The sequence below is a fragment of the Hemitrygon akajei genome, chromosome 2, assembly GCF_048418815.1.
Source record: "Hemitrygon akajei chromosome 2, sHemAka1.3, whole genome shotgun sequence".
Classification (NCBI taxonomy): Eukaryota; Metazoa; Chordata; class Chondrichthyes; order Myliobatiformes; family Dasyatidae; genus Hemitrygon; species Hemitrygon akajei.
This window is the reverse complement of record NC_133125.1, coordinates 65,071,923-65,095,718: the sequence shown is the minus strand read 5'-3', so window position 1 is coordinate 65,095,718 and position 23,796 is coordinate 65,071,923. Positions and strand designations below refer to the sequence as shown.

The 23,796-nt window shown below is 47.7% G+C and overlaps 2 protein-coding genes across 4 annotated transcripts in view; both read right to left on the bottom strand.

The window, feature by feature from the left end:
- LOC140713724 (thymosin beta-10) overlaps positions 1-23,796 on the bottom strand; it is a 452,521-nt gene that overhangs the window by 236,701 nt on the left and 192,024 nt on the right. The window lies entirely within an intron of this gene.
- Positions 1-23,796, bottom strand: part of frmpd1a (FERM and PDZ domain containing 1a) — a 175,401-nt gene that overhangs the window by 100,151 nt on the left and 51,454 nt on the right. For both annotated transcript variants that reach the window (XM_073024081.1, XM_073024089.1), the window contains exon 3: positions 20,302-20,453. In XM_073024081.1, the coding sequence (XP_072880182.1) occupies positions 20,302-20,453 (152 nt within the window). The remainder of the gene's footprint in view (positions 1-20,301; positions 20,454-23,796) is intronic.

The window sequence follows — 23,796 nt, the reverse complement described above, 5'->3', positions numbered from 1 at the left end:
TGCTTTAGATTTTATTTGTTTCCACTCTAAGTTGAAGTCTTTGCTCTGTTTGGAAAAAGTAGAGACACTGACCAAGAATCACAATGGAACCCTGAAGGCTGGTCACCAGTGCTTTGTAGCACTGGAATAAGCCCAGAGCACCCATCAAGCTTCAGGAATTTAGGCAGTTCTCCATAGAACATCTTTAACAGATGTAAAGTTGTGTGAAACAAGCAAACATTGAACATTCTGGTGTTTTACTCCGAGCCACAGTACACAGAGTCAGGTGCAGGTATGAAAGATCTTTCACTGCTTGTGGTTCAAATATCAGTTTGGACCCTATTTAAACTAGCCAATGTTAATCAGGGATAGTATAACAACCACAGAAAGAGAAGACATCGTGAAGGGATTGTCTAACAGTCTGTGTGGGTAAAAGTCAGAAAGAGAGGGGGTCTAGTTACTCTATTGTGAGTATCTTATAGGCCCAATAGCACAGGGGCACCAAGGAGCAGATTGCTAAGATTTTAGAAAGGTTAAAAATTAACAGGGTTGTTGCCAGGGGTGACTTTAATTTCCTTAATAGTGATTGGCACCTCCTTAGTGCAAGAGGTTCAGATGGGGCAGAATTTATTAGGTGTGTCCAGGAAGGATATGTGAACAGGCGGACTAGGGGACAGCCCATACTGGATCTAGTACTAGGCAATGAACTCGGGCAGGTGACAGACATCTTGGTGGGTGAGCACTTCAGAGCAAGTGACCACAACTCCCTGACTTTTAGCAGAGCTTTGGACAAGGACAGGAGAAGACAGTATGAAGAGGTATTTAATTGAGGGAGGACCAATTATGATGCTGGTAGGCTGGAATTTGGGAGCATAAATAGGGAACGTATGTACAGTAGTTAGGGAAGTGCATGGTGGATATGTGGAGGGGGTTTAGGGTACGATTGCCTGGTGTTCTGGATAGGTTTGTCCCGTTGAAGCAGGGAATGGATGGTAGGGCAAAGACACTTCATCAGGACATCCTTTATCCTGTTTACTTTTTTCCATAGATGCTGCCTGGCCTGCTGAGTTCCTCCAGCATTTTGTGTGTGTTGCTTGGATTTCCAGCACCTGCAGATTTTCCTTTGTTTGTGTAGGATAAAAGAACCATGATTGATGAGAAATGCAGAATATTTAGTAAAGAGGAGGGAGGAAGCATTTAGGTTTTGGGAGTGAAGATCAGACAGGGCTCTTGAAGGTTGTAAGGTAGCTATGAAAGAACTAAGAAAGGACTAAGAGAGATAGAAGGAGACATGAAAAGGTCTTGATGTTGCAAGGACGTGGCTAGGGACGAACCCACGTGCAGGACACAGGCGCTGAGGCAGAGTCATTAGGCATTAGCACCACTGCAAACAGAAAGCCAGTGTCCAGTAGAGTCTTTATACAGAGACAAGGTTCACGTAGGGAATCCAGGAGACGATGCAGAACTTAGGACTAACAGTCCTAAATGACCATGAAATGAGGTTACTCATACAAGAGTTGACCAACGAACCGGCAGCTCCTTGTTGTGATTCCAGGGTTTTTATCCTGCATTTACTGATGGGAAGCAGGTGTGTGTGATTTGCTGAACTGGGAACGATTGGAAATCAGGCAAGGGGATTTAAGGCTCAATTAAAGAGGTAATGGGAAATTACCAGACAGGACCATGACACTTGAAGAGTAGAATTAACAAAAACCATAAGGCATTCTACATGTACATGAAGAACAGAAGGATGAATAGAGTGAGAGTAGGAATGAAAAAGGTAACACATGCCCGGAAACAGAGGAGGTTGGGAGGTCCTTAATGAAAACTTTGCTTCAGTATTCACCAGTGAGAGGGACTTTGATCAAGGTGAGGTTGGCATAGAACAGGCTGGAACATGTCAAGCTTAAGAAAGAGGACATGTTGGAACATTTGAAAAACATTAGGATAGTGAAGTCCTCGGGGCAGGATGGGACAAACCTCAGGTTACCACGGGAAGCAAGGGAAAAGATTGCTGCACTGTTGGGGTTGATCTTTGTGTTCTCAATGGCCACAGAAGTAGTACCAGAAGACTAATAGGCATCCGTCAGTCTCATGAGACCGTGGATTTGTGTCTTGGAAGGTTTCCAGGGTGCAGGCCTGGGCAGGGTTGTATGGGAGACCGGCAGTTGCCCAAGCTGCAAGCCTTCCCCTCTCCACGCCACCGATGTTGTCCAAGGGAAGGGCACTAGGACCCGAGCAGCTTGGCACCGGTGTCGTCGCAGAGCAATGTGTTGTTAAGTGTCTTGCTCAAGGACACAACACGCTGCCTCAGCAGAAAACTAGAGGATGCCAAATGTTACTCCTTTCTTGAAGAAAGCTAATAGGGATAATCCTTGAAATTATAGACTAGTGAGTCCTACTTCAGTGGTGGACAAACCTTTGGAGTGGTTTCTTAGACAAGATTTATGAGCATTTAGAGAAGCGTAGTCTGATTAGCGAGTCAGCACGGCTTTGTGAGGGGCTGGTTGCACTTTACAAGCCTGATTTACTTCTTCAAGGAAGCATCAAAACACACTGATGAAGGTACAGTAGTGGATGTGGTATGTATGGATTTTATTAAGGCGTTCAGCAAGGTTCTCCATGGTAAGCTCATTCAGAAAGTCAGGAGGCACGGGATCCAGGGAAACTTGGCTTCACGGATTCAGAATTGGCTTGCTCACAGAAGGCGGAGGGCGGTTGTAGATGGAATCTGTTCCAGCTGGAGATTGGTGACCAGTGGTGTTCCACAGGGATCTGTGCAAGGACCCCTGCTCTTCATGATTTTTATAAATGACTTGGATGAGGAAGTGGAAGGATGGTTAGTAAGTTTGCAAATGACATGGAAGTTGGTGGTATGACGAGAGTGTAGAAGGTTGTCGTACAGTTGGACATTAACAGGATGCAGAGCTGGGCTGGAAGTGGCAGATGGAGTTCAATCCAGAAAAGCATGAAGTGAGAAACTTTGTAAGGATGAACCTGTTACAGCATCGTCTGGAGTTACAGAATATAGCAAATATTAATTTCAACAGCAACCAGTCTTCAGACCTGAATGTGGATTGTAGATTGAATTTAACTGCAGCTCTGAACACTGGTCTTCCTGGAGCTGCAGACTGGGGTTGATTGTAAACCAAAAACACCCCATTGGCCTGTGATGTCTGCATATGCATGAATGCAAAAAACACCTCACTGACAATAGACAATAGACAGTAGGTGCAGGAGTAGGCCATTCAGCCCTTCTAGCCAGCACCGCCATTCACTGTGATCATGGCTGATCATACACAATCAGTACCCCGTTCCTGCCCTCTCCCCATATCCCTTGACCCCGCTATCTATAAGAGCTCTATCTAACTCTCTCTTGAATGCATCCAGAGACTTGGCCTCCACTGCCTTCTGGGGCAGAGCATTCCACATATCCACCACTCTCTGGGTGAAAAAGTTTTTCCGCATCTCTGTTCTAAATGGCCTACCCCTTATTCTTAAACTGTGGCCTCTAGTTCTGGACTCACCCATCAGCGGGAACATGCTTCCTGCCTCCAGTGTGTCCAATCCCTTAATAATCTTATATGTTTCAATCAGATCCCCTCTCATCCTTCTAAATTCCAGTGTATACAAGCCCAGTCGCTCCAATCTTTCAACATATGACAGTCCCACCATTCTGGGAATTAACCTTGTGAACCTACGCTGCACTCCCTCAATAGCAAGAATGTCCTTCCTCAAATTTAGAGATCAAAACTGCACACAATACTCCAGGTGGGGTCTCACCAGGGCCCTGTTCAGCTGCAGAAGGACCTCTTTACTCCTATACTCAATTCCTCTTGTTATAAAGGCCAGCATGCCATTAGCTTTCTTCACTGCCTGCTGTACCTGCATGCTTGCTTTCATTGACTGATGTACAAGAACACCTGGCCTGAGATGTCTGCATATGCATGAATGCAGCTCAGAACAATGGTCTTCCTAGACTAAATTGTTTGACCTGTCTATGTACTCAGAGACAGCAGTGATTAATATTCATTTTGGGTGCCTGGAGTGTTGGTGTGAAGAACCAAGTGTTTGAAAATTATTTGTAATTCATAGGAAGCATTTTGAATGCATGGTAACTATAGAAATTGTCCTGCTATTACCTTTGATCTTTAGTAAAAAATATGATGTAATGTTGGGACAGGGAGCCTCTCCCCAGAGTGACTCCAAATACTGTCAGTTTGTATGTGTCAAATGAAGACTTTGATACAACCAACTACATGTCTCTCCAGTGGCTTTCATTGACAGTCCCAACATTCGGATACGTTCATGACCCATCGTGTGACCAACAATCTGTCAGGGTCCGGTCCGGAATCCGCGTTCCGTGTTTTGATCCGGTCCGAGGGCTCCGGACTCCGGGTCCTGCAGTTGTTCCTCCTGTCACCTGTGATCTAGTTAGGACCCTCCTGGCTCAAGGAGACACACCTGTAACTCGTTGAGCTGCAGGTGTTTATAAGGGGCCTTGGGACTGGGACCAGGCGGGTGGTTGTTTTGTTCTGTTTCTCCGCCGGCTCCGAACTCTTCTTTGCATTTTGTTACCCCGCCCGGGCTCAGATCTACTCCTCATCGTGCTTCTCTGCCCCGTACCAGTAATGCCAGGTTGGTCCTCTCCCCCACCTTTCTTCCCATGTGCTGGTCCCACTTCTCCGCTCGTTTGTTTTGTTCGCACGGTCGCGCTGTCTGCTGGCCTTTCCCGATTTTCCTGTTATCATGACTGTTGTGTTGGTCACCCTGGACCTATGCCCATTCCTACCCCTTGCCTCCGTTGGGCGGATCCGGCTGACCTGCCGTGGCCTGGCGGTGGTTCTGCCCGTTCCTATCCCTTGCCTCTGTCGGGCAGGCCCAGCCGGTCTGCCGCTGCCTGGCGGGGGTTCTGCCCCATCCTCCTCTTCCTCCCAAACCTTGGGATTGTGCCCCGCACCCGCCTAGGGGTCCACGTCGTGCCCAGGCCTCCGGTGTTTCCGTCTGGGAGGCGTCCCTACCCAGGACATATGCGGCCCGCCCCAGGAGGGCTCTCTGCCAGCCTATCGAGCCACCTAGACCTGCCTGCCTGAACCCCGGGGACCTGTCTACCTGACTCGAACCCCGGGAGCCCGCTCCACTCTGCCCGCCCGAACCCCGGGAGCCCGCTCTGCTCAGCCCGCCCGAACCCCGGGAGCCCGCTCCTGAACTCCATCTACGTGAACCCCAGCTCTACCCTTAAATGCCATGGCATCCCCATCCTGCCCTCCCCCTAGTACTTCAGTGTCTGCGTCCTGCGTTTGGGTCCATCCAACCGCGTTCCTGACACGATCTCGACAGTCTAAGTGGGTGAGCATTTTTAAGATTAACATCTTCACTTAGATCTGTTCGGGTTGATGACCACGGGATTACAAGCTTTCACAAACACAACAGAGAGCTTAACAGGTAGATATTAAAGTAGTGTGGTGTGTTTGTGTAGGAGTCCAGGCATTTTGGGGTAATTCAGCAGGATGGGGCCACCAATTGCGAAGGGTGGTTACTGCCCGTTCAGAACACCAGTGGGTGTGTGCATACCCATTCTGGGAATTGTACAGTGGCAGTCATTGTGAGGGTGTTTGTGAAGGCCAGTGGGTGTGTGTATACCTGTTCTGGGAAATGTACAGTAACAGACTCACTGTGAGGGTGTTTGTGTCTTAAGAATAAATCTGTAACCTTGGTGTAACAGTTTTAAATGCAAAGGAATACAATGGGCATTATAAGTTCAAATGCACTTAAGTGGCAGAGAGCAGAGTATGTACATTCTCTGTAGTTGTACGTATGTGCCATCGTTTATATTTTGTATAGTGTGAGAATTAGCAGATATTTGAGGGAGAGGTTGTAAATCTGTCGGGATGGTACCTATTGAAGTCAGGCAATGGCACATTGAGAACCCTGATGACCTGAGCCAGCCCTTGACCTTGATGATGACCACCCACTCCCCTTCACTCCTGGGGAGAAGCAAAGCTTTTTTCAGAGTTGTCCTTAATTCAGGTCACCTGCAGGAATACAGAAATCCACCAGAGGTGCCCCATAGATATACACAAGTTGATAAAAGCAAAGTGTCCAAGGAATATACGGCACAGCATGGCTCTGGCAGCACAGGGTAGTACAGATTATTATGGACATTTCTCATGCAATCACAAGACCCTGTTGGACATTGATAATGTAAGATGCCGCAGTCCTGGGTCCCTTGTTTGGTGGAGCAACAGGTGGCAGGGAAGCTGCGTGGCCTCAGTTGAAGCGAGGAACGGGCCTCAAGTCACAGGCTTGCCTGCTGCTGCAGTCCAGGAGAGGAGGCGATAGAGGCGGTGTAGCGTGGTGTCCGTGCTTGGTTGGGACCTGGCCTTTCCTATTTGTTTTTTGTGTGACTCTCTGGATGTTTGCTATTTTGAATGTACTGTGTATGTTTTGCTCCTTGCCCCCAGAGTAATGCTGTTTCATTCGGTTGTATTCATGCATGGTTGAATGATAATTAAACTTGAATTTGATTTTGATTTATTTTGATTTTTATGGAACCAGCAATGTGAAATGTTAGTGGACACAGCGACATCAGTATCAGTTACTGATCTACCCTTGCCCACGACTGGAGAGGCGATTTCCATGACTAATACAGGGGATGAAACAATGAGGCCGGAGGGGAATCAGCCTCAGGTGCTTGAGATTGAGGGAGTGCAGTTTCCTGTCGATTTTTAGGTGTGCCCAAATAATGAAGGCACAATCCTGGGGATAGACACACTGAGTAAAGCATAATTAACCCACTTCTTTCAAGAATGAAGAACAGGAAGAGAGTTTTCAAGAAAAAATTATCGAAATTCAGAATGATGAAGAAGCAAAAATGCTTTTCAAATATGCCGCTTTTGTGGTATGCAACTACACTGTTACACGAAGTTTCCTGGTGTTTGGAGAAGAACTAAACCTCTCTTCATTGCATTTCCATCCTCTTACCTTGTTGAAAGAGGCTTCAGTGCAGTGAACCACATATTCACAAAAACAGAAACTGCTTGGACATTGTTATTTGTGGGGACTTAAGGCTTTTGCTGACACAACTTGAACTAGATAAACTCTTGCTAAAAACCATCAAGGATCACATTGATATTGAAGCTGCTGCACAGCGCACAAGGACTGTGTAAGCTACGTTTAAAGACAAATAAAAATTTAAAACAGAATTATTTTTCTCATGTTCGCATATGGTAGACATGTTTTCACACAATGGGAGTGCTAGAAAGTATGTTGTGTCTCAGAGGGGCGTTGGCAAGTATGAAGGTGCTTTAGGGGGTGTTGGGCTAAAAACGGTTAGGAAACACTGTGTTAATGTTATCTTAGAGTAGCACAACATCGTGAGCCGAAGGGCCTCTTATGTCCTATGTTCAATTGTTATCTTAAATTTATATTTGTTTTACAGACAAAATGCTGGAGGAACTCAGCAGGCCAGGCATCATCTATGGAAAAAGTACAGTCAATGTTTCGAGCCCAAAACCCTTTGGCAGGACTGGAGGAAAAAGCTGAGGGGTAGATTTAAAAGGTGAGGGTAGGGAAGAGAGAAACACCAGGTGATAGGTGAAACTGGGAGGAGGAGGGGTGAAGTTAAGAGCTGGGACGTTGATTGGTGAAAGAGAGAGAAGGCAATCGAAGTGAAAGGAGGAGCAGCAGCAGAGGGAGGCAATGGGCGGGCAAGGAGAAAAGGTGAGAGAAGGAAAAGGGGGTGGGAAGTGGTGAAGAAGGGGGAGGGTGGGGGGCATTACTGGAAGTTGGAGAAATCGATGTTCTTGCCATCAGGTTGGAGGCTAGCCAAATGGAATACAAGGTATTGTTCCTCCAACCTGAATGTGGCCTCATCACAACAGTGGAGGAGGCCATGGATGGACATGTCAGAATGGGCATTGGGAAGTGGAATTAAAATGGGTGGCCACTGAGAGATCTGGCTTGTTCTGGCAGATGGAGCACAGAAGCAGTCTCCCAATCTCATTGGGTCTCACTGATATACAGGAGGCCACACCAGGAGCACTGAACACAATATATGACCCCAACAGACTGACAGATGAAATGTTGCCTCACCTGGAAGGACTGTTTGGGGCTCTGAATGGTAGTGAGGGAGCAAGTATAGGGGCAGGTGTAGCATTTGTTCCACTTGCAAGGATAAGTGCCAGGAGGCAGTTCAGTGGGGAGGGACAAATGGACAAGGGGCTCACCTAGGGAGTCATTCATTGGTAGCTTGTCACGCCGGACAGCCAGCCACTCCAGTGTTGTTTGGTTGATGTTGAGCAGGTCAGTGTCAGATAAATCAGGTGAGAGTGGGCAGTAGCGCAGAACATGTTCAATGTTCTGTACCCTTTCGCCACACTCACAGGATTCGCTGGTCTTCAAACCCCACTTCACCATATTGTCTCCCGTCCTACAAACTCCCACTCTCGCTCTGTCCAGCAGTGCCCCCGGGGTCTGGCAGCGTTTCCGTGGGTCTTGCGCTGTGTTGTACCTCCGTCTGTCCAGCAGTGCCCCCGGGGTCTGGCAGCGTTTCCGTGGGTCTTGCGCTGTGTTGCACCTCCGTCTGTCCAGCAGTGCCCCCGGGGTCTGGCAGCGTTTCCGTGGGTCTTGCGCTGTGTTGTACCTCCGTCTGTCCAGCAGTGCCCCCGGGGTCTGGCAGCGTTTCCGTGGGTCTTGCGCTGTGTTGCACCTCCGTCTGTCCAGCAGTGCCCCCGGGGTCTGGCAGCGTTTCCGTGGGTCTTGCGCTGTGTTGCACCTCCGTCTGTCCAGCAGTGCCCCCGGGGTCTGGCAGCGTTTCTGTGGGTCTTGCGCTGTGTTGTACCTCCGTCTGTCCAGCAGTGCCCCCGGGGTCTGGCAGCGTTTCCGTGGGTCTTGCGCTGTGTTGCACCTCCGTCTGTCCAGCAGTGCCCCCGGGGTCTGGCAGCGTTTCTGTGGGTCTTGCGCTGTGTTGTACCTCCGTCTGTCCAGCAGTGCCCCCGGGGTCTGGCAGCGTTTCCGTGGGTCTTGCGCTGTGTTGTTTGGTGGGGCTGTGGCTTCTGTCTGTTGCCAGAGGAAACTCAAGATCTCCTGGTGTGAGAAGGAAACTCGAACACCATCCGACTCTGATTTACCTGATCGTGACACTGGAGAGGACGCTCTCATTTGCCACCCACATCCAAAAACTCCGAGGGAAAGTTGGCTCTCGCAACTCTCTCTCGAAAAAATTAGCAGGCACGAAATGGGAGCCAATGCTCACACACTTAGATCAACTGCCCCAGCACTCCGCTACGCACCTGCAGAATACTGTGCACCTGTGTGGGGCAGATCAGCCAATGCGAAGAAAACAGACCCATTGCTTAACAAAACCTGCCAAATAATCTCGGGCACACTGCACCCCACACCCACTAACATCATTTACAGACTTGCAGGCATTGCTCCCCCAGAGAACCGAAGACACACTACAACAAAAATTGGAAAAGGTAAACAGAACTTGGATCCACGGCACCCGCTACATCATGATGTGCCAGTTTCCAACCGCCTAAGATCCAGGAAAAGCTTTGCTACAGTGGAGGAACTACTGCACGGAACATCCCCCCAAACATACAGGATCGACCTCTGGCATAGGGAGTGATCCCTGTGGAAAGGACAAAGTGAGGGGGTGAGGAAGATATGCTTGGTGGTGGGATACTGTTGGAAGTAGCTGATGTTTCAGAGAGTTATGTGCTGGATGTGGAGGCTGGTGGGGTGGTAGGTGAGGACAAGGGGAGCCCTATCCCTGGTAGGGTGGCGGGAAGATGGGGTAAGAGCAGACGTGCTGAAATGAGATGCGGTGGAGGGCAGCGTTGATGGTGGAGGAAGGGAAGCCCCTCTCTTTGAAAATGGACAACATCTCCTTCGTTCTAGAATGAAAAACCTCATCCCGAGAGCAAATGTTGAGAGACAAAGGAATTGAGCGAAGGGGATGGCGTTTTTACAAGTGGCAGGGTGGGATGAGATATAATCCAGGTAGCTGTGAGAATCCGTGGGTTTGTAATAGACATCAGAGGATAAGCTGTCTCCAGAGACAGAGACAGAGATCGAAAGGGGAGGGGGCAGTGGAAGCTGGAGGCAAAGTGGATGAGGTCAACAAGTTCAGTGTGGGTGCAGGAAGCAGCACCAATGCAGTTGTTGAAGTAGCGGAGGAAAACTGCGGGAAACACCAGTGTAGGCTTGGATCATAGACTGTTCCACGTATCCGACAAACAGGCAGGCATAACTGGAACCCATGCGAGTGTCCATAGCCTCATCTTTTGTTTGAAGGAAGTGGGAGGAGCCAAAGAGAAATTATTTAGAGTGAGGACAATTTCCGCCAGACAGAGGTGAGTGGTGGTGGAGGGGAACTGGTTGGATCGGGTGTCCAGAAGGAAGTGGAGAGCTTTGAGTCCTTCCTGGTGGGGGATGGAGGTGGACACTCATAGTAAAAATAAGATGATGGGGGCCAGGGAACCTGAAATCCTTGTAAAGATCCAGAGAGTGGGAAGTGTCACGAATACAGGTAGTGAGGGACTGAAGGGATCTCACTGAGAGATCTGTGGGTTTGATGGTGAGTTTAGGATTAGTGTGGAGAGCAGAGCATTTGGAAGGAGTGAGGTTGGAATAGGAGGTGAGGCCTTTACTGAGGACAGAATGTTCTGCCTCAGAGAGGGGAAGGTCGGAGGGAATGGGTGACAAAGGTGAGGCCCTGATTGAGGACAGAACGTTCTGCCTCAGAGAGAGAAGGTCAGAGGGAATGGGTGACAAAGGTGAGGCCCTGATTGAGGACAGAACGTTCTGCCTCAGAGAGAGAAGGTCAGAGGGAATGGGTGACAAAGGTGAGGCCCTGATTGAGGACAGAACGTTCTGCCTCAGAGAGGGGAAGGTCGGAGGGAATGGGTGACAAAGGTGAGGCCCTGATTGAGGACAGAACGTTCTGCCTCAGAGAGGGGAAGGTCGGAGGGAATGGGTGACAAAGGTGAGGCCCTGATTGAGGACAGAACGTTCTGCCTCAGAGAGGGGAAGGTCAAAGGGAATGGGTGACAAAGGTGAAGCCCTGATTGAGGACAGAACGTTCTGCCTCAGAGAGGGGAAGGTCAGAGGGAATGGGTGACAAAGGTGAGGCCCTGATTGAGGACAGAACGTTTTGCCTCAGAGAGGGGAAGGTCGGAGGGAATGGGTGACAAAGGTGAGGCCCTGATTGAGGACAGAACGTTCTGCCTCAGAGAGGGGAAGGTCAGAGGGAATGGGTGACAAAGGTGAGATCCTGATTGAGGACAGAACGTTTTGCCTCAGAGAGGGGAAGGTCGGAGGGAATGGGTGACAAAGGTGAGGCCCTGATTGAGGACAGAACGTTCTGCCTCAGAGAGGGAAGGTCGGAGGGAATGGGTGACAAAGGTGAGGCCCTGATTGAGGACAGAACGTTCTGCCTCAGAGAGGGAAGGTCGGAGGGAATGGGTGACAAAGGTGAGGCCCTGATTGAGGACAGAACATTCTGCCTCAGAGAGGGGAAGGTCGGAGGGAATGGGTGACAAAGGTGAGATCCTGATTGAGGACAGAACGTTTTGCCTCAGAGAGGGGAAGGTCGGAGGGAATGGGTGACAAAGGTGAGGCCCTGATTGAGGACAGAACGTTCTGCCTCAGAGAGGGGAAGGTCGGAGGGAATGGGTGACAAAGGTGAGGCCCTGATTGAGGACAGAACGTTTTGCCTCAGAGAGGGGAAGGTCGGAGGGAATGGGTGACAAAGGTGAGGCCCTGATTGAGGACAGAACGTTCTGCCTCAGAGAGGGGAAGGTCGGAGGGAATGGGTGACAAAGGTGAGGCCCTGATTGAGGACAGAACGTTCTGCCTCAGAGAGGGGAAGGTCGGAGGGAATGGGTGACAAAGGTGAGGCCCTGATTGAGGACAGAACGTTTTGCCTCAGAGAGGGGAAGGTCAAGGGGAATGGGTGACAAAGGTGAGGCCCTGATTGAGGACAGAACGTTCTGCCTCAGAGAGGGGAAGGTCGGAGGGGAATGGGTGACAAAGGTGAGGCCCTGATTGAGGACAGAACGTTCTGCCTCAGAGAGGGGAAGGTCGGAGGGAATGGGTGACAAAGGTGAGGCCCTGATTGAGGACAGAACATTCTGCCTCAGAGAGGGAAGGTCGGAGGGAATGGGTGACAAAGGTGAGGCCCTGATTGAGGACAGAACGTTCTGCCTCAGAGAGGGAAGGTCGGAGGGAATGGGTGACAAAGGTGAGGCCCTGATTGAGGACAGAACATTCTGCCTCAGAGAGGGGAAGGTCAGAGGGAATGGGTGACAAAGGTGAGGCCCTGATTGAGGACAGAACGTTCTGCCTCAGAGAGGGGAAGGTCGGAGGGAATGGGTGACAAAGGTGAGATCCTGATTGAGAACAGAACGTTCTGCCTCAGAGAGGGGAAGGTCGGAGGGAATGGTGAAAACCTGGCATGATGAGAACTGGGATCAGAGGGGGAAGGGGTTTGGTAGTGTCTGAGGGGAAGGTTGGAGGGAATGGTGAAAACTCGGAATGGATGAGAGCTGGGATCGGAGGGTAAAGGGGGTTGGTAGTGTCTGAGGGGAAGGTTGGAGGGAATGGTGAAAACTCGGAATGGATGAGAGCTGGGATCGGAGGGTAAAGGGGGTTGGTAGTGTCTGAGGGGAAGGTTGGAGGGAATGGTGAAAACTCGGAATGGATGAGAGCTGGGATCAGAGGGGGAAGGAGGTTGGTAGTGTCAGAGGGGAAGGGAAGTCTGGAGTGTTCATGGATGGTGGGGTGAGAGGAAGACGGAGTCTCCGAGGACCCAGGAGCTGCCGGTGGGACCTGAGAGAGATGGGATTGCGGAGTGGTGGGTGTGAGGGGAGACGGCAGTTCCAGCGGCAACAGGTGAAGTCCCGGCCTGGAGGTCAAGGCCGGAGTTGGAGCTGGAGGTTGCACAATCGGCACTCTGGAGGTGTCCGGGGTCATTGGGCCTTGCACCGATGGCGGTGGAGTCCGGGTTACGAGTCTGCTCGGGATCGTTAGAGCTGTTGAGGTCGCTATCAAGGGTTGCAGTCTGAAAACATCCAGGCCTGCTGGCGTTGGAGTCAGCAGGTTCAGTGGTCTGTCGGGGTCATTTACTGTGTTTTGCATCTTGTATATCAGTGAGAACCGATGTAGATCGGGAGACCACTTTGCCGAGCATCTACTCTCCATCAGCCAGAACAAGCGGGATCTCCCAGTGGCCACCCATTTTAATTCCACTTCCCATTCCCATTCCAATATGTCCATCCATGGCCTCCTCCACTGTCGTGATGAGGCCACACTTAAGCTGGAGGAACAACACCTGATATTCTGTTTAGGTAGTCTCCAACCTGATGGCATAAACATTGATTTCTCTAATTTCCAGTAATGCCCCCCAACACCCCTTTCACCATTCCCCATCCCCCTTTTCCTCTCTCTCACCTTACTTCCTTTCCTGCCCTTCACCTCCCTCTGGTTCTCCGCCCTGTTTTTCTTTCTTCCATGGCCTTCTGTCCTCTCCTATCAGACTCCCCCTTCTCCAGCCCTGTATCTCTTTCACCAATCAACTTCCCAGCTCTTTACTTCACCCTTCCCTCTCCCGGTTTGACCTATCACCCTGTGCTTCTCCCTCCACTCCCCCCACCTTTCAAATCTACTCCTCAGCTTTTTCTCCCCAGTTCTGCTGAAGGGTCTCAGCTTGAAACGTAAACTGTACTTTTTTCCAAAGCTGCCACCTGACCTGCTGAGTTCCTCCAGTATTTTGTGTGTGTTGCTTGGATTTCCAGCATCTGCAGATTTTCTCTTGTTTGTGATTTGTTTTATGGAGTTAGCCGATGAGAATCTCACACAATAATAGCACTGTGTATAGGAAGCCATTAGCCACAAGTATTACAGTTCCCAAAATGACAGTGAGTTATTGGCAGGGGAATATTCCAACTGAAGGTAGTTGATGTGTGTCCTGAGACAGAAGCAGCAGTAAATCCCTGCCCACTTCTGCCTCTAGGTAGGTAAATAGCTGCATTAGACATTCTGAGAGTGACAAAGGATCTGTTGCTCCACAGAACCCTCTATACAGAGCTCTAGACTGAAAGCACTTTCAAAGCCAGAAACATTCACAGTTCTGCATTTTAAATGCTGTCCAAGATCAGGTGGTCAAGTTCACGTATCTGCTGTTTCTCCAGAGGAGAAAGATTATATGGGTCTGTATTGGGCCTAAATTGGTCCTACAGACTAGAAACTGGAGGACCAACTTGAAATTGGGCTTCAGGCTTTAAGTATAAACATGACATGAAAGTTTCTGTGGCAGTTTGCCCAGCATTGGCAACTGAATCCTTACCACTTACTTCTCTCTCACTGGTCCTTGGTTCAGACCATTTGGGGAGCTGGATGGGCCTAAGCAAAAGGTGAAAATGATCTGCAGAAATACTTCCCCTACTGCATGTTCAGCTGTGTCCAACAATCCTGTGGGAATGGAAGAACTTGTCAAAAAGCCCTACAGCAGCTTTGGAACTGATCTTTGCACATTAAGCTGTATTGATTCCACTGTCCAGCACCTGCCAGGAAAACTTCAGAACAGCGAGCCCAGTATGCAGCTGCTTTGCCAGTTATGGAACAGAAGAATAAGTGAAGGTCATGTCGTCACTTAGGGCTGATCCAGTTTCACCTTGATCGAGCTTTTCTGTGATTATCCTTTCATATCTCTTTCTGCTCCCCCCCCCCCATGTCTTTTAATGCATTTCAACAATAAACATCCATTGGTTTCAGGTTTCTTTAAACAATTGACCGAGCATCAATTACTATTTGCAGAAGTGACTTCCAAATTTCTTTGCCCTGCATGCCTAACCTCCAGCCTGAAAAGCCTGATTCAATTTTACATTATACTGCTTGAATGGGCAGTAATATCAGCTCCTTCCTGCTCGACATGCCATGGCACAGGAGGTACAGTAATATCAGCTCCTCCTTGCTCGACATGCCCTGTGTCTCAGGAGGTAGAGCAGCTGCTTCATTGCTTCAGAAGCTCGGGGTTGATTCTGATCTCCAGTGTTGTCTGTAGTGAGATTGCACGACATTTTCCCTGTGTCTACAGTACCTATAAGAAGTATTCAGCAAACCCCCCAGAAGTTTTTGTGTTTTATTGGTTTACAACAATGAATCACAGTGGATTTAATTTGGCTTTTTGACACTGATCAACAGAAAAAACTCATGTCAGTAAAAATAAATTTCTGCAAATTGGTTTAAATTTATTACAATTATTAGATGCAAAATAATTGATCATATAATTACTTACCCCTTCAGGTCAGTATTTATTAGATGCACCTTTGCAGCAATTACAACCTTGAGTCTGTGTGGATAGATCTCTATCAGCTTTGCACATCTGGACACTGAAATTTTTCCCCATTCTTCTTTACAAAACTGCTCAAGCTCTGTCAGATTCACGGGGATCATGAGTGAACAGTTCTCATTTGGATTTAGGTCTGGACTCTGACTTGGCCACTCAAAGACATTAACTTTGTTGATTTTTAAACCATTCCTGTGTTGCTTTGGCTTTATGCTTGGGGTTATTGTCTTGCTGGAAAACAAATATTCTCCCAAGTCACAGTCTGCAACAAGGTAGCATTCTCTTGCAGACTGCATCAGGTTTTCCTCCAGGATTTCCCTGTATTTGCCACATTCATTTTACCCTCTACCTTCACAAGCCTGCCAGGGCCTGCTGCAGTGAAGCATCCCCACAGCACGATGCAGCCACTACCATGCTTCATGGTAGGGATGGTGAGTTTTTGATGACGTGCGGTGTTTGACTTGTGCCAAACATAACATTTAGTCTGATGGCCAAAAACCTCAATTTTGGTTTCATCAGACCATAGAACCTTCTTCTAGCTGACTTCAGAGTCTCCTACGTGCCTTCTGGCAAACTGTAGATGAGATTTCATGTGAGATTTTTTTCAAAAGTGGCTTTCTCTTTGCCACTCTCCCATAAAGCTGCAACTGGTGAAGCACCCAGACAACAGTTGTTGTATGCTCAGTCTCTTCCATCTCAGCCACTGAAGCTTGTAACACCTCCAGAGATGCCATAGGTCTCTTGGTGGCCTCCCTCACTAGTCCCCTTCTTGCACGGTCACTCAGTTTTTGAGGACAACCTGCTCAAGGCAGATTTGCAGCTGTGCCATATTCTTTCCATTTCTTGATGATTGACTTAACAGTACTCCAAGGGATATTCAGTGACTTGGAGATGTTCTAACATCCATCTCCTGACTTGTGCTTTTCAATAACCTTTTTGCAGAGTTGCTTGGAGTATTGTTTTGTCTTCATGGTATAGCTTTCGCCAGGATACTGACTCACCAGCAGCTGGACCTTCCAGATACAGGAGTATTTTTACTACAATCAATTGAAACACCTTGACTACACACAGGTCTCCAGAAATGGATCTCCATTTAACTAATTGTGTGACTTCTAAAACTAATTGGCTGCACCAGTGATGATTTGGTGTGTCATATTAAAGGGGGCTGAATATTTATGCAATCAATTATTTTTTGTTTTATATTTGTGATTAATTTAGATCACTTTGTAACTTTCTGTTTTCACTTAGACATGAAAGTCTTTTTCTGTTGATCAGTGTCAAAAAAGCCAAATTAAATCCACTGTGATTCAATGTTTTAAAACAATAAAACATGAAAACTTCCCGGGGAGGAGTGGGGGGAGTGGTGAATACTTTTTATAGACATTGTACATGGGCTTCCCCCAAATGCCACTTTCCTAAGGGCACCACTATTATACTACACCAGGAATGCCGAGCGTGCCATCCCTCGAGCACATTTCAGGAAATCTGACCATATGACTGTCCTCCTTTTACCAGCATACAGGCAGAGACTAAAGAGCTAGGCTCCAGAGATAAGGACAACAAAGAGGAAGGGCAACGGGATTGTTTCGAATAGGTGGACTGGGCCATGTTCAAGGACTCAGAGGCTCTGGACGAATATGCCATAGTTGTCACAGACTTTATACATACAGTCATGGATGAATGTGTCCCTACAAACTCATTCCCCAAGCAGAAGCCCTGGGTCCACCAATCCACTGAGGGTCAGATCAGTAGTGTTCAAGTCTGGTGTCCCAGTAAAATCCAGAAAGCCACGTCACATGCAAATTGGCAATTCCAGACCAAACTTGAATCTCTGAAGGATGCTGGACAGCTGTGGCAGGGCATTGAATGTTATCACCTCCTACAAAGTGAAACCAGGCAACGTATGTGACAACAAGGCTTCGCTTCCCCCAAATGAGCTCGATGCCTTCTATGCTCACTTTGACCATCAAAGCATGGAGGAACCTTCCTGAACACCCACAGCCCCCAATAACCCTGTGATTTCAGTCTCTGAGGCCAATGAGAGAGCATCCTTCAGGAGGTTGAACCCATGGAAAGCATCTGGCTCAGACCCGGCACTTGGCCCAGAAATGAAGACCTGTGCTGATCAGCTGGCTAGAGTGTTCATTGATATCTTTAACCTCTTGCTTCAGCAGACTGAGATACCCATCTGCTTCAATTATATTGGTGCCCAAGAAGAACGTGGTAACCTGCCTTAAAGACTATCATCCAATAGGACTTACACCCACAGTGACGATGTGCTTTGAGAGGTTGGTGTTGAACCATATCAACATCTGCCTGAGGAACAACTTGGATCTACTGCAGTTTGCCTACTGGAGCAACAGGTCAACAGCAGATGCCATCTCATTGGCTCTTCACTCAACCCTGGAACATCTCTCGATAGCGAAGATGCATACATCAGGATGCTCTTCATGGACTACAGCTCAGCATTCATTACTATCACCCTCTCAAAACTGATCAATAAGCTTCAAGACCTTGGCCTCAATACCTCCTGGTAAAATTGGATCCTCAATTTCCCAGTCAGATCAGATTGGTAACACATCTCCATAATCTCCATCAGCACAGGTGCTCCACAAGGTCATGTGCTTAGCCTCTGCTCTGCTCACTTTACACTTATGACTGTATGGATAAGCACAGCTCCAATGTCGTATTTAAGTTTGTTGGCATCACTGTCGTTGGCTGAATCAAAGATGGTGACAATTCAGCATATAAGAGTTAGATTGAAAATCTGGCTTGATGGTGTCATAACAACACCCTCTCCCCCAATGTCAGCAAGACAAAGGAGCTGATTATTGAATCAGGAGGAGGAAACTGGAGATCCATGAGCCAGTCCTCATTGGGGGATCAGAGGTGGAGACGGTCAGCAACTTTAAATTCCTCAGTGCTATCATCTCAGAGGATTGGTTCTAGGTCCAACACGTAAATGCCATTACAATGAAAGCATAGCAACACCTCTACTTTCTTGGAAGTTTGTGAAGATTCAGCATGTCATCTAAAACTCTGACGAACTTTTATAGATGTGCAGTGGAGATTGGTTGCATTACAGCCTGGTATGGAATGGATTGAATGGGAGAGCCTACAAAAAGTAGTGGATACACCTCAGTCCACTATGGGTAAGACTCCTCACCATAGAGTGCATCTACAAAGCGTCTTGTTGCAAGAAAACATCATCCATCACAGGAGACCCCACCACACAGGCCATGCCCTCCGCACCATTATGCTCACTTACAAGGAGTGCCACAAGAAAACAGCATCCACCATCAAGCATCCCCACCACCCAGGCCATGCTCTCTTCTCGCTGCTGCCATCAGGAAGGAGGCACAGGAGCCTCAGGACCCACACCACCAGGTTCAGAAACAGTTATTACCCCTCAACCAGTAGTGGGAGAGTCAGGAGAGTAGTGGGGCAGGTCAGGAGGGTAGAGGGACAGGTCAGGAGGGTAGAGGGACAGGTCAGGAGGGTAGTGGGATGGGTCTGGAGGGTAGAGGGATGGGTCAGGAAGGTAGAGGGATGGGTCAGGAGGGTAGTGGGACGGGTCTGGAGGGTAGAGGGATGGGTCAGGAGGGTATTGGGACGGGTCTGGAGGGTAGAGGGACAGGTCAGGAGGGTAGTGGGACGGGTCTGGAGGGTAGAGGGATGGGTCAGGAGGGTATTGGGACGGGTCTGGAGGGTAGTGGGATGGGTCAGGAAGGTAGAGGGACAGGTCAGGAGGGTAGTGGGACGGGTCTGGAGGGTAGAGGGATGGGTCAGGAAGGTAGAGGGACGGGTCAGGAGAGTAGTGGGATGGGTCTGGAGGGTAGAGGGATGGGTCAGGAGGGTATTGGGACGGGTCTGGAGGGTAGTGGGATGAGTCAGGAAGGTAGAGGGACGGGTCAGGAGGGTAGTGGGCAGGTCAGGATGGTAGTGGGGCAGGTCAGGAGGGTAGAGGGACAGGTCAGGAGGGTAGAGGGACAGGTCAGGAGGGTAGTGGGACAGGTCTGGAGGGTAGAGGAACGGGTCAGGAGGGTATTGGGACGGGTCTGGAGGGTAGAGGGATGGGTCAGGAAGGTAGAGGGATGGGTCAGGAGGGTAGTGGGCAGGTCATGAGGGTGGAGGGATGGGTCAGGAGGGTAGTGGGGCAGGTCTGGAGGGTAGTGGGGCGGGTCTGGAGGGTAGTGGGATGGGTCAGGAAGGTAGAGGGATGGGTCAGAAGGGTAGTGGAATGGGTCAGGTGGGTAGTGGAATGGTTCTGGAGGGTAGGGGGTGGGTCTGGAGGATGTTAAGGAACATGTGTGACAGGATAGATTGGAGGGAAATTGGATTGATGGGGTAGCTCTGTGAGCCAACATAAACTCAATGGGCTGAATGGATAGCTTCTACATCATTATCAAATTTGATATACAATACAAAATGGAAAGTATTGAATGATCTGCTTATTTCATGTCCAAAGCTTTCTCTTCCTTTAACTGTACTAGAATAAGAAGACAGACAAGAATCGGAGTGTTAATTTGATTTTGTGCATATGGTGCAGGACTGTAACACAACACTTTACAGTACCAGAGGCCCAGGTTCAATTCCTGCCACCGCCTATAAGAAGTTTGTACGTTCTCTCCGTGACTGCGTGGGTTTCCTCCCACAGCACCAGTTGGTCTATTAATTGGTCATGGTAAATTGTCCTGAGATTAGGCTAGGGTTAAACCGGGGAGTGGGGGTGTAGGGTAGGGGTTTCTGGGCGGTGCAGCTCAAAGTTCCATGCTGTACCCCAATAAATAAATATTTCATTGTCCAAGACAAAATGGTACTCTAACGCTAAAACGATTGTCGGAGGCTTGTACAGGTATGGGAGGAATGCTAGAGCAAGGTCAGGAGAGATGATGGAGGCCCCTCTTTCCAATCCTCATGGCAATCATGTTTCAAATCCATCTGTGTCCCTGCTCTCCCCGGGTGTTTACCTGCAGTGACAGAGTTCACACATATCGGCGTGCCTTTTGATAGGAGAAATCCATAATCCAGGAGTGGATCTTTGTCAATCTTCACTGTTACTTTTAACGGGATGTTTAGCTGGTTGCTGTTGGTAGGCATTTCATCAGCAGTAGCTTGATTCCTTAAATCAGAAACAAAAAAATCTCATTTGACAAACGTTTTGAGTAACTTTTTGAAATAAGTCGATCTGTCTCCACAGGATCTGTAACTTCCTTAGCAAAGGCCTGTCTCATGGCATTTCCCTGATTCTACGCATCTGCCCTAGTCTTGAGTATTCCTTAAGCATCCAGCATTCAGGAGGAAGACTGCTGGTGGTTGTGAGCTTCCCACGAGGCATGGAGCCTCTCGGGGAATCAGCAGAATAGATGTCAGTGACTTACGACTCACTGAATCTTGAGCTCTGTCAATTCTTTGACACCATGGTGACCGTGTGGGCTTCCTGGTGCTCCGGTTTCCTCCCACAGTCCAAAGACATATCGGCTCGTAGTTTAATTGGACATGGTGTATTGTCCTGTGTTTAGACTAGGATTTAATGGGGGGGGGGGGGATTGCTGGGCAATGAGGCTTGCAGGGCTGGAAGGGCCTATTCCACACTGTATCTCAATCAATTGCACCAGTTTCCACTGAGGATGTATATGTGGGGCTGGGAGAGAGAAGGCTGTGGAGTTCAGTGTGGTGAGGTATGTTGGGTTGTGGCATATAGGGTCGTGGAACCACTTTAATCTGGTCGATGCCTTTCACTAACCTGGTCTGACACCACGTGGCTTAATTATCCGGGTGTGCACTGGGACACATCATCATAAATGAACGATGAAGCTATTTGACTCTTTAAGCCTGGTCAGTGTTTTCATTTCAACACAAATTGATTTGCACATTTTGATATCCACACCCAACAGAAATCTCTCCATTTCACTCTTAATTGCCACAGAATTCACAACCTTTCAAGATGATGAGGTCATGGTTTCCATTTTTCTTTTTGCAAAAAGATGCTTCCTGCATTCCCTCGGAGAAATTTTAATGTTATGTTCTTTGTTTCACTGTATGGTTTCTACCACATATAACAAGTACTTTTGTGTCGGTAGGGATCATCTAGCAATATCTTTTAATCAAGGAAATTTTTTAAATTGAAACTAATTTTAAGTTAAACAGAAAAAGACATAGAGGGAATCTTTAGCTGTGTCTCTGAAACATTCTCGTGTCCTTATTAGTTGCCTCCACAGACAGCATTGGCCCTCTCTTTGAGAAGGTGTCCCATCATTCCCCTCTCAGTCTGTCAGTGTTCAGTGATGGGTTAATTATTGATGCAAAATGTGGTAAATGGAAGCAGCCTCACAGCAATGATGATTCAAATAGAAAATTAATCATGGAGGGATTTTAAAGTAAGAGTGAGCACTCTAAAATTGTGTATTCAGTTTTATTTTTCCTTTTAAATTTGGATTAGAGGTAATGGACTTGAATTTGCTTAACGGGGACAGGGAGTATTCAGTCTGCTTTGTTGCATTTTTAACAGAGCTAGAACATGTGAGCATAAGGACAGTGCAGCTAGCTTGCCAAATACCAATGATATTTAATATAGCTCAGTTGGGTAACCCCACCCACCACTACCAATACATCAGTCTAACGTGCCTTGCACTGAGCTGTTATTCAGCTTTACTTCCTAATCCTGTATCGCTGTTCCCCTGTGACTGCAGCCTTCGAACCACAGCTGCAGGAATTCCACGGAACAGCCTGGACTGCAGCAAGGAGCCTGGAGTGGAAGAGGCATTATTTTTGTTAGGTTAAATTTAATCTGACAGCAGCTTTGTCTCCCAATAGGAAGTGCGAGATAGACTCACTCTGCAGATAAATAATTTATTTAAAGGTATCACAAAGACCAGATTATACACAAATCTCTTAGTGTATGAAAAGCACTCAGTGTTCTTCAAAGGTGTATAAAGGTTTGTAGCGGTGGGTAAAATCATGACAGCACAGAGAGGGTGCATCCCTTTCCAGGGCTGTGGGATCCAAAACCAGAGTTAAGGTGAGAGGAGTGCTATTTAAACGGTACCTGAGCGACAGCTTTGTCACATGGATGCTGGTGGTTGCGTGAAATTATCTGGCGGAGAACGTGGATACTTTACAAATGTTTGAAAGACATTTGTACAGATGCGTGGATAGGAAAGGGCTGAAGGAATGTAGCAGGCAAACGGGCTGAGCTGAGACAGGCAGAATGATCAGCATGCTCAGGATAGGCTGAACAGTCTCCATCTGCTCTGCATAACTCTATGATTCTAAAGGTTTCATTTCTTCAGTTGCAAGAAGTATGAATATTTTTCATGTAAAAGGTATATTTATAAATCCAGAAATGAAACAATATTATAGGAAGTGCTCATTAAGCAAGGGCAGGATCATTTGTGAGAAAGCAACTACTATCCATCACTGTAAACACTCCTTCTCTTCACCAGTGGCCCATATACATAGCATTTAGAGATTGTTTTATGGTTGTTCATCCATACCACTCCAGCAGCACAGCCTAAACCTACAATCTCTATCAGCAAGAAGTACAGGGTCAGCAGACACAAGTGGAAGCATCAGTACATGTCCCTCTCAAAGCTACAAGCCCACTCTAGCCGGAAACCTGTGACTCATCCTTCATGAATGCTGGGTCGAAATTCTGTAGTTGTACGTAACCTCACTGTAGGAGTACCTTCATTAGAAGAAATGCAGTGGTTCAACATCACAACTCACCACCGCTTTCTCAAAGACACTTGTCTTACCAGTGACAAGCAAATTGTGCAAATGAATTTTTAAATCATTTTGAAACAAGATGCAGGTTTAATAAGCTAACTGGACAGTGTGACCCATCGAGGCTCAGGATTAGTGAGTTCCCTCCATCTATAACAAGAAAGATGCCACAGCATAGAACCTATATATCAAGAGAGTGCTAAATATTCTTAACAATGTGCACCATCTTGCAAATGTCCAACTTACCTAATGCATTCCAGAGGTTTCTAAATTTATCTCATCACTGTGTTAACCATCTGTTACTCTAAACCTCTTCCCAGAGATTAACTCAGCTATTTCTAATCACACACATTGTCTTTAGTTCATCATTGTGTTCTGCCCACATGAGCTCATCTGAAACGTCACTTCTCAAATCATTTCAGTGATCTTTCTTCCCCAATTGGGAAAATTAATTGCCAAAATTAAAGGCTGCATTTTGTATTTAAGGTCAATATTGACAATAAAATTATGCATTTGGCATGTATTTATTTTCCTACTATAATTCGGTCACCTTTCCAATCATACTTTGTTGATATTCTTTCTTATTAATCTGCCAATCGTGGGATGCAGAAGTAAATAACGAAAGCCTTTTTGAATGAGCACAGACTCGTGAAGATATTCCCACATTACTGATTGGTCCAGAATTCCAGTTTAACTGAACAATGGTGAAAAGGAGCAGACCAGACTGAATGATGTGTGAT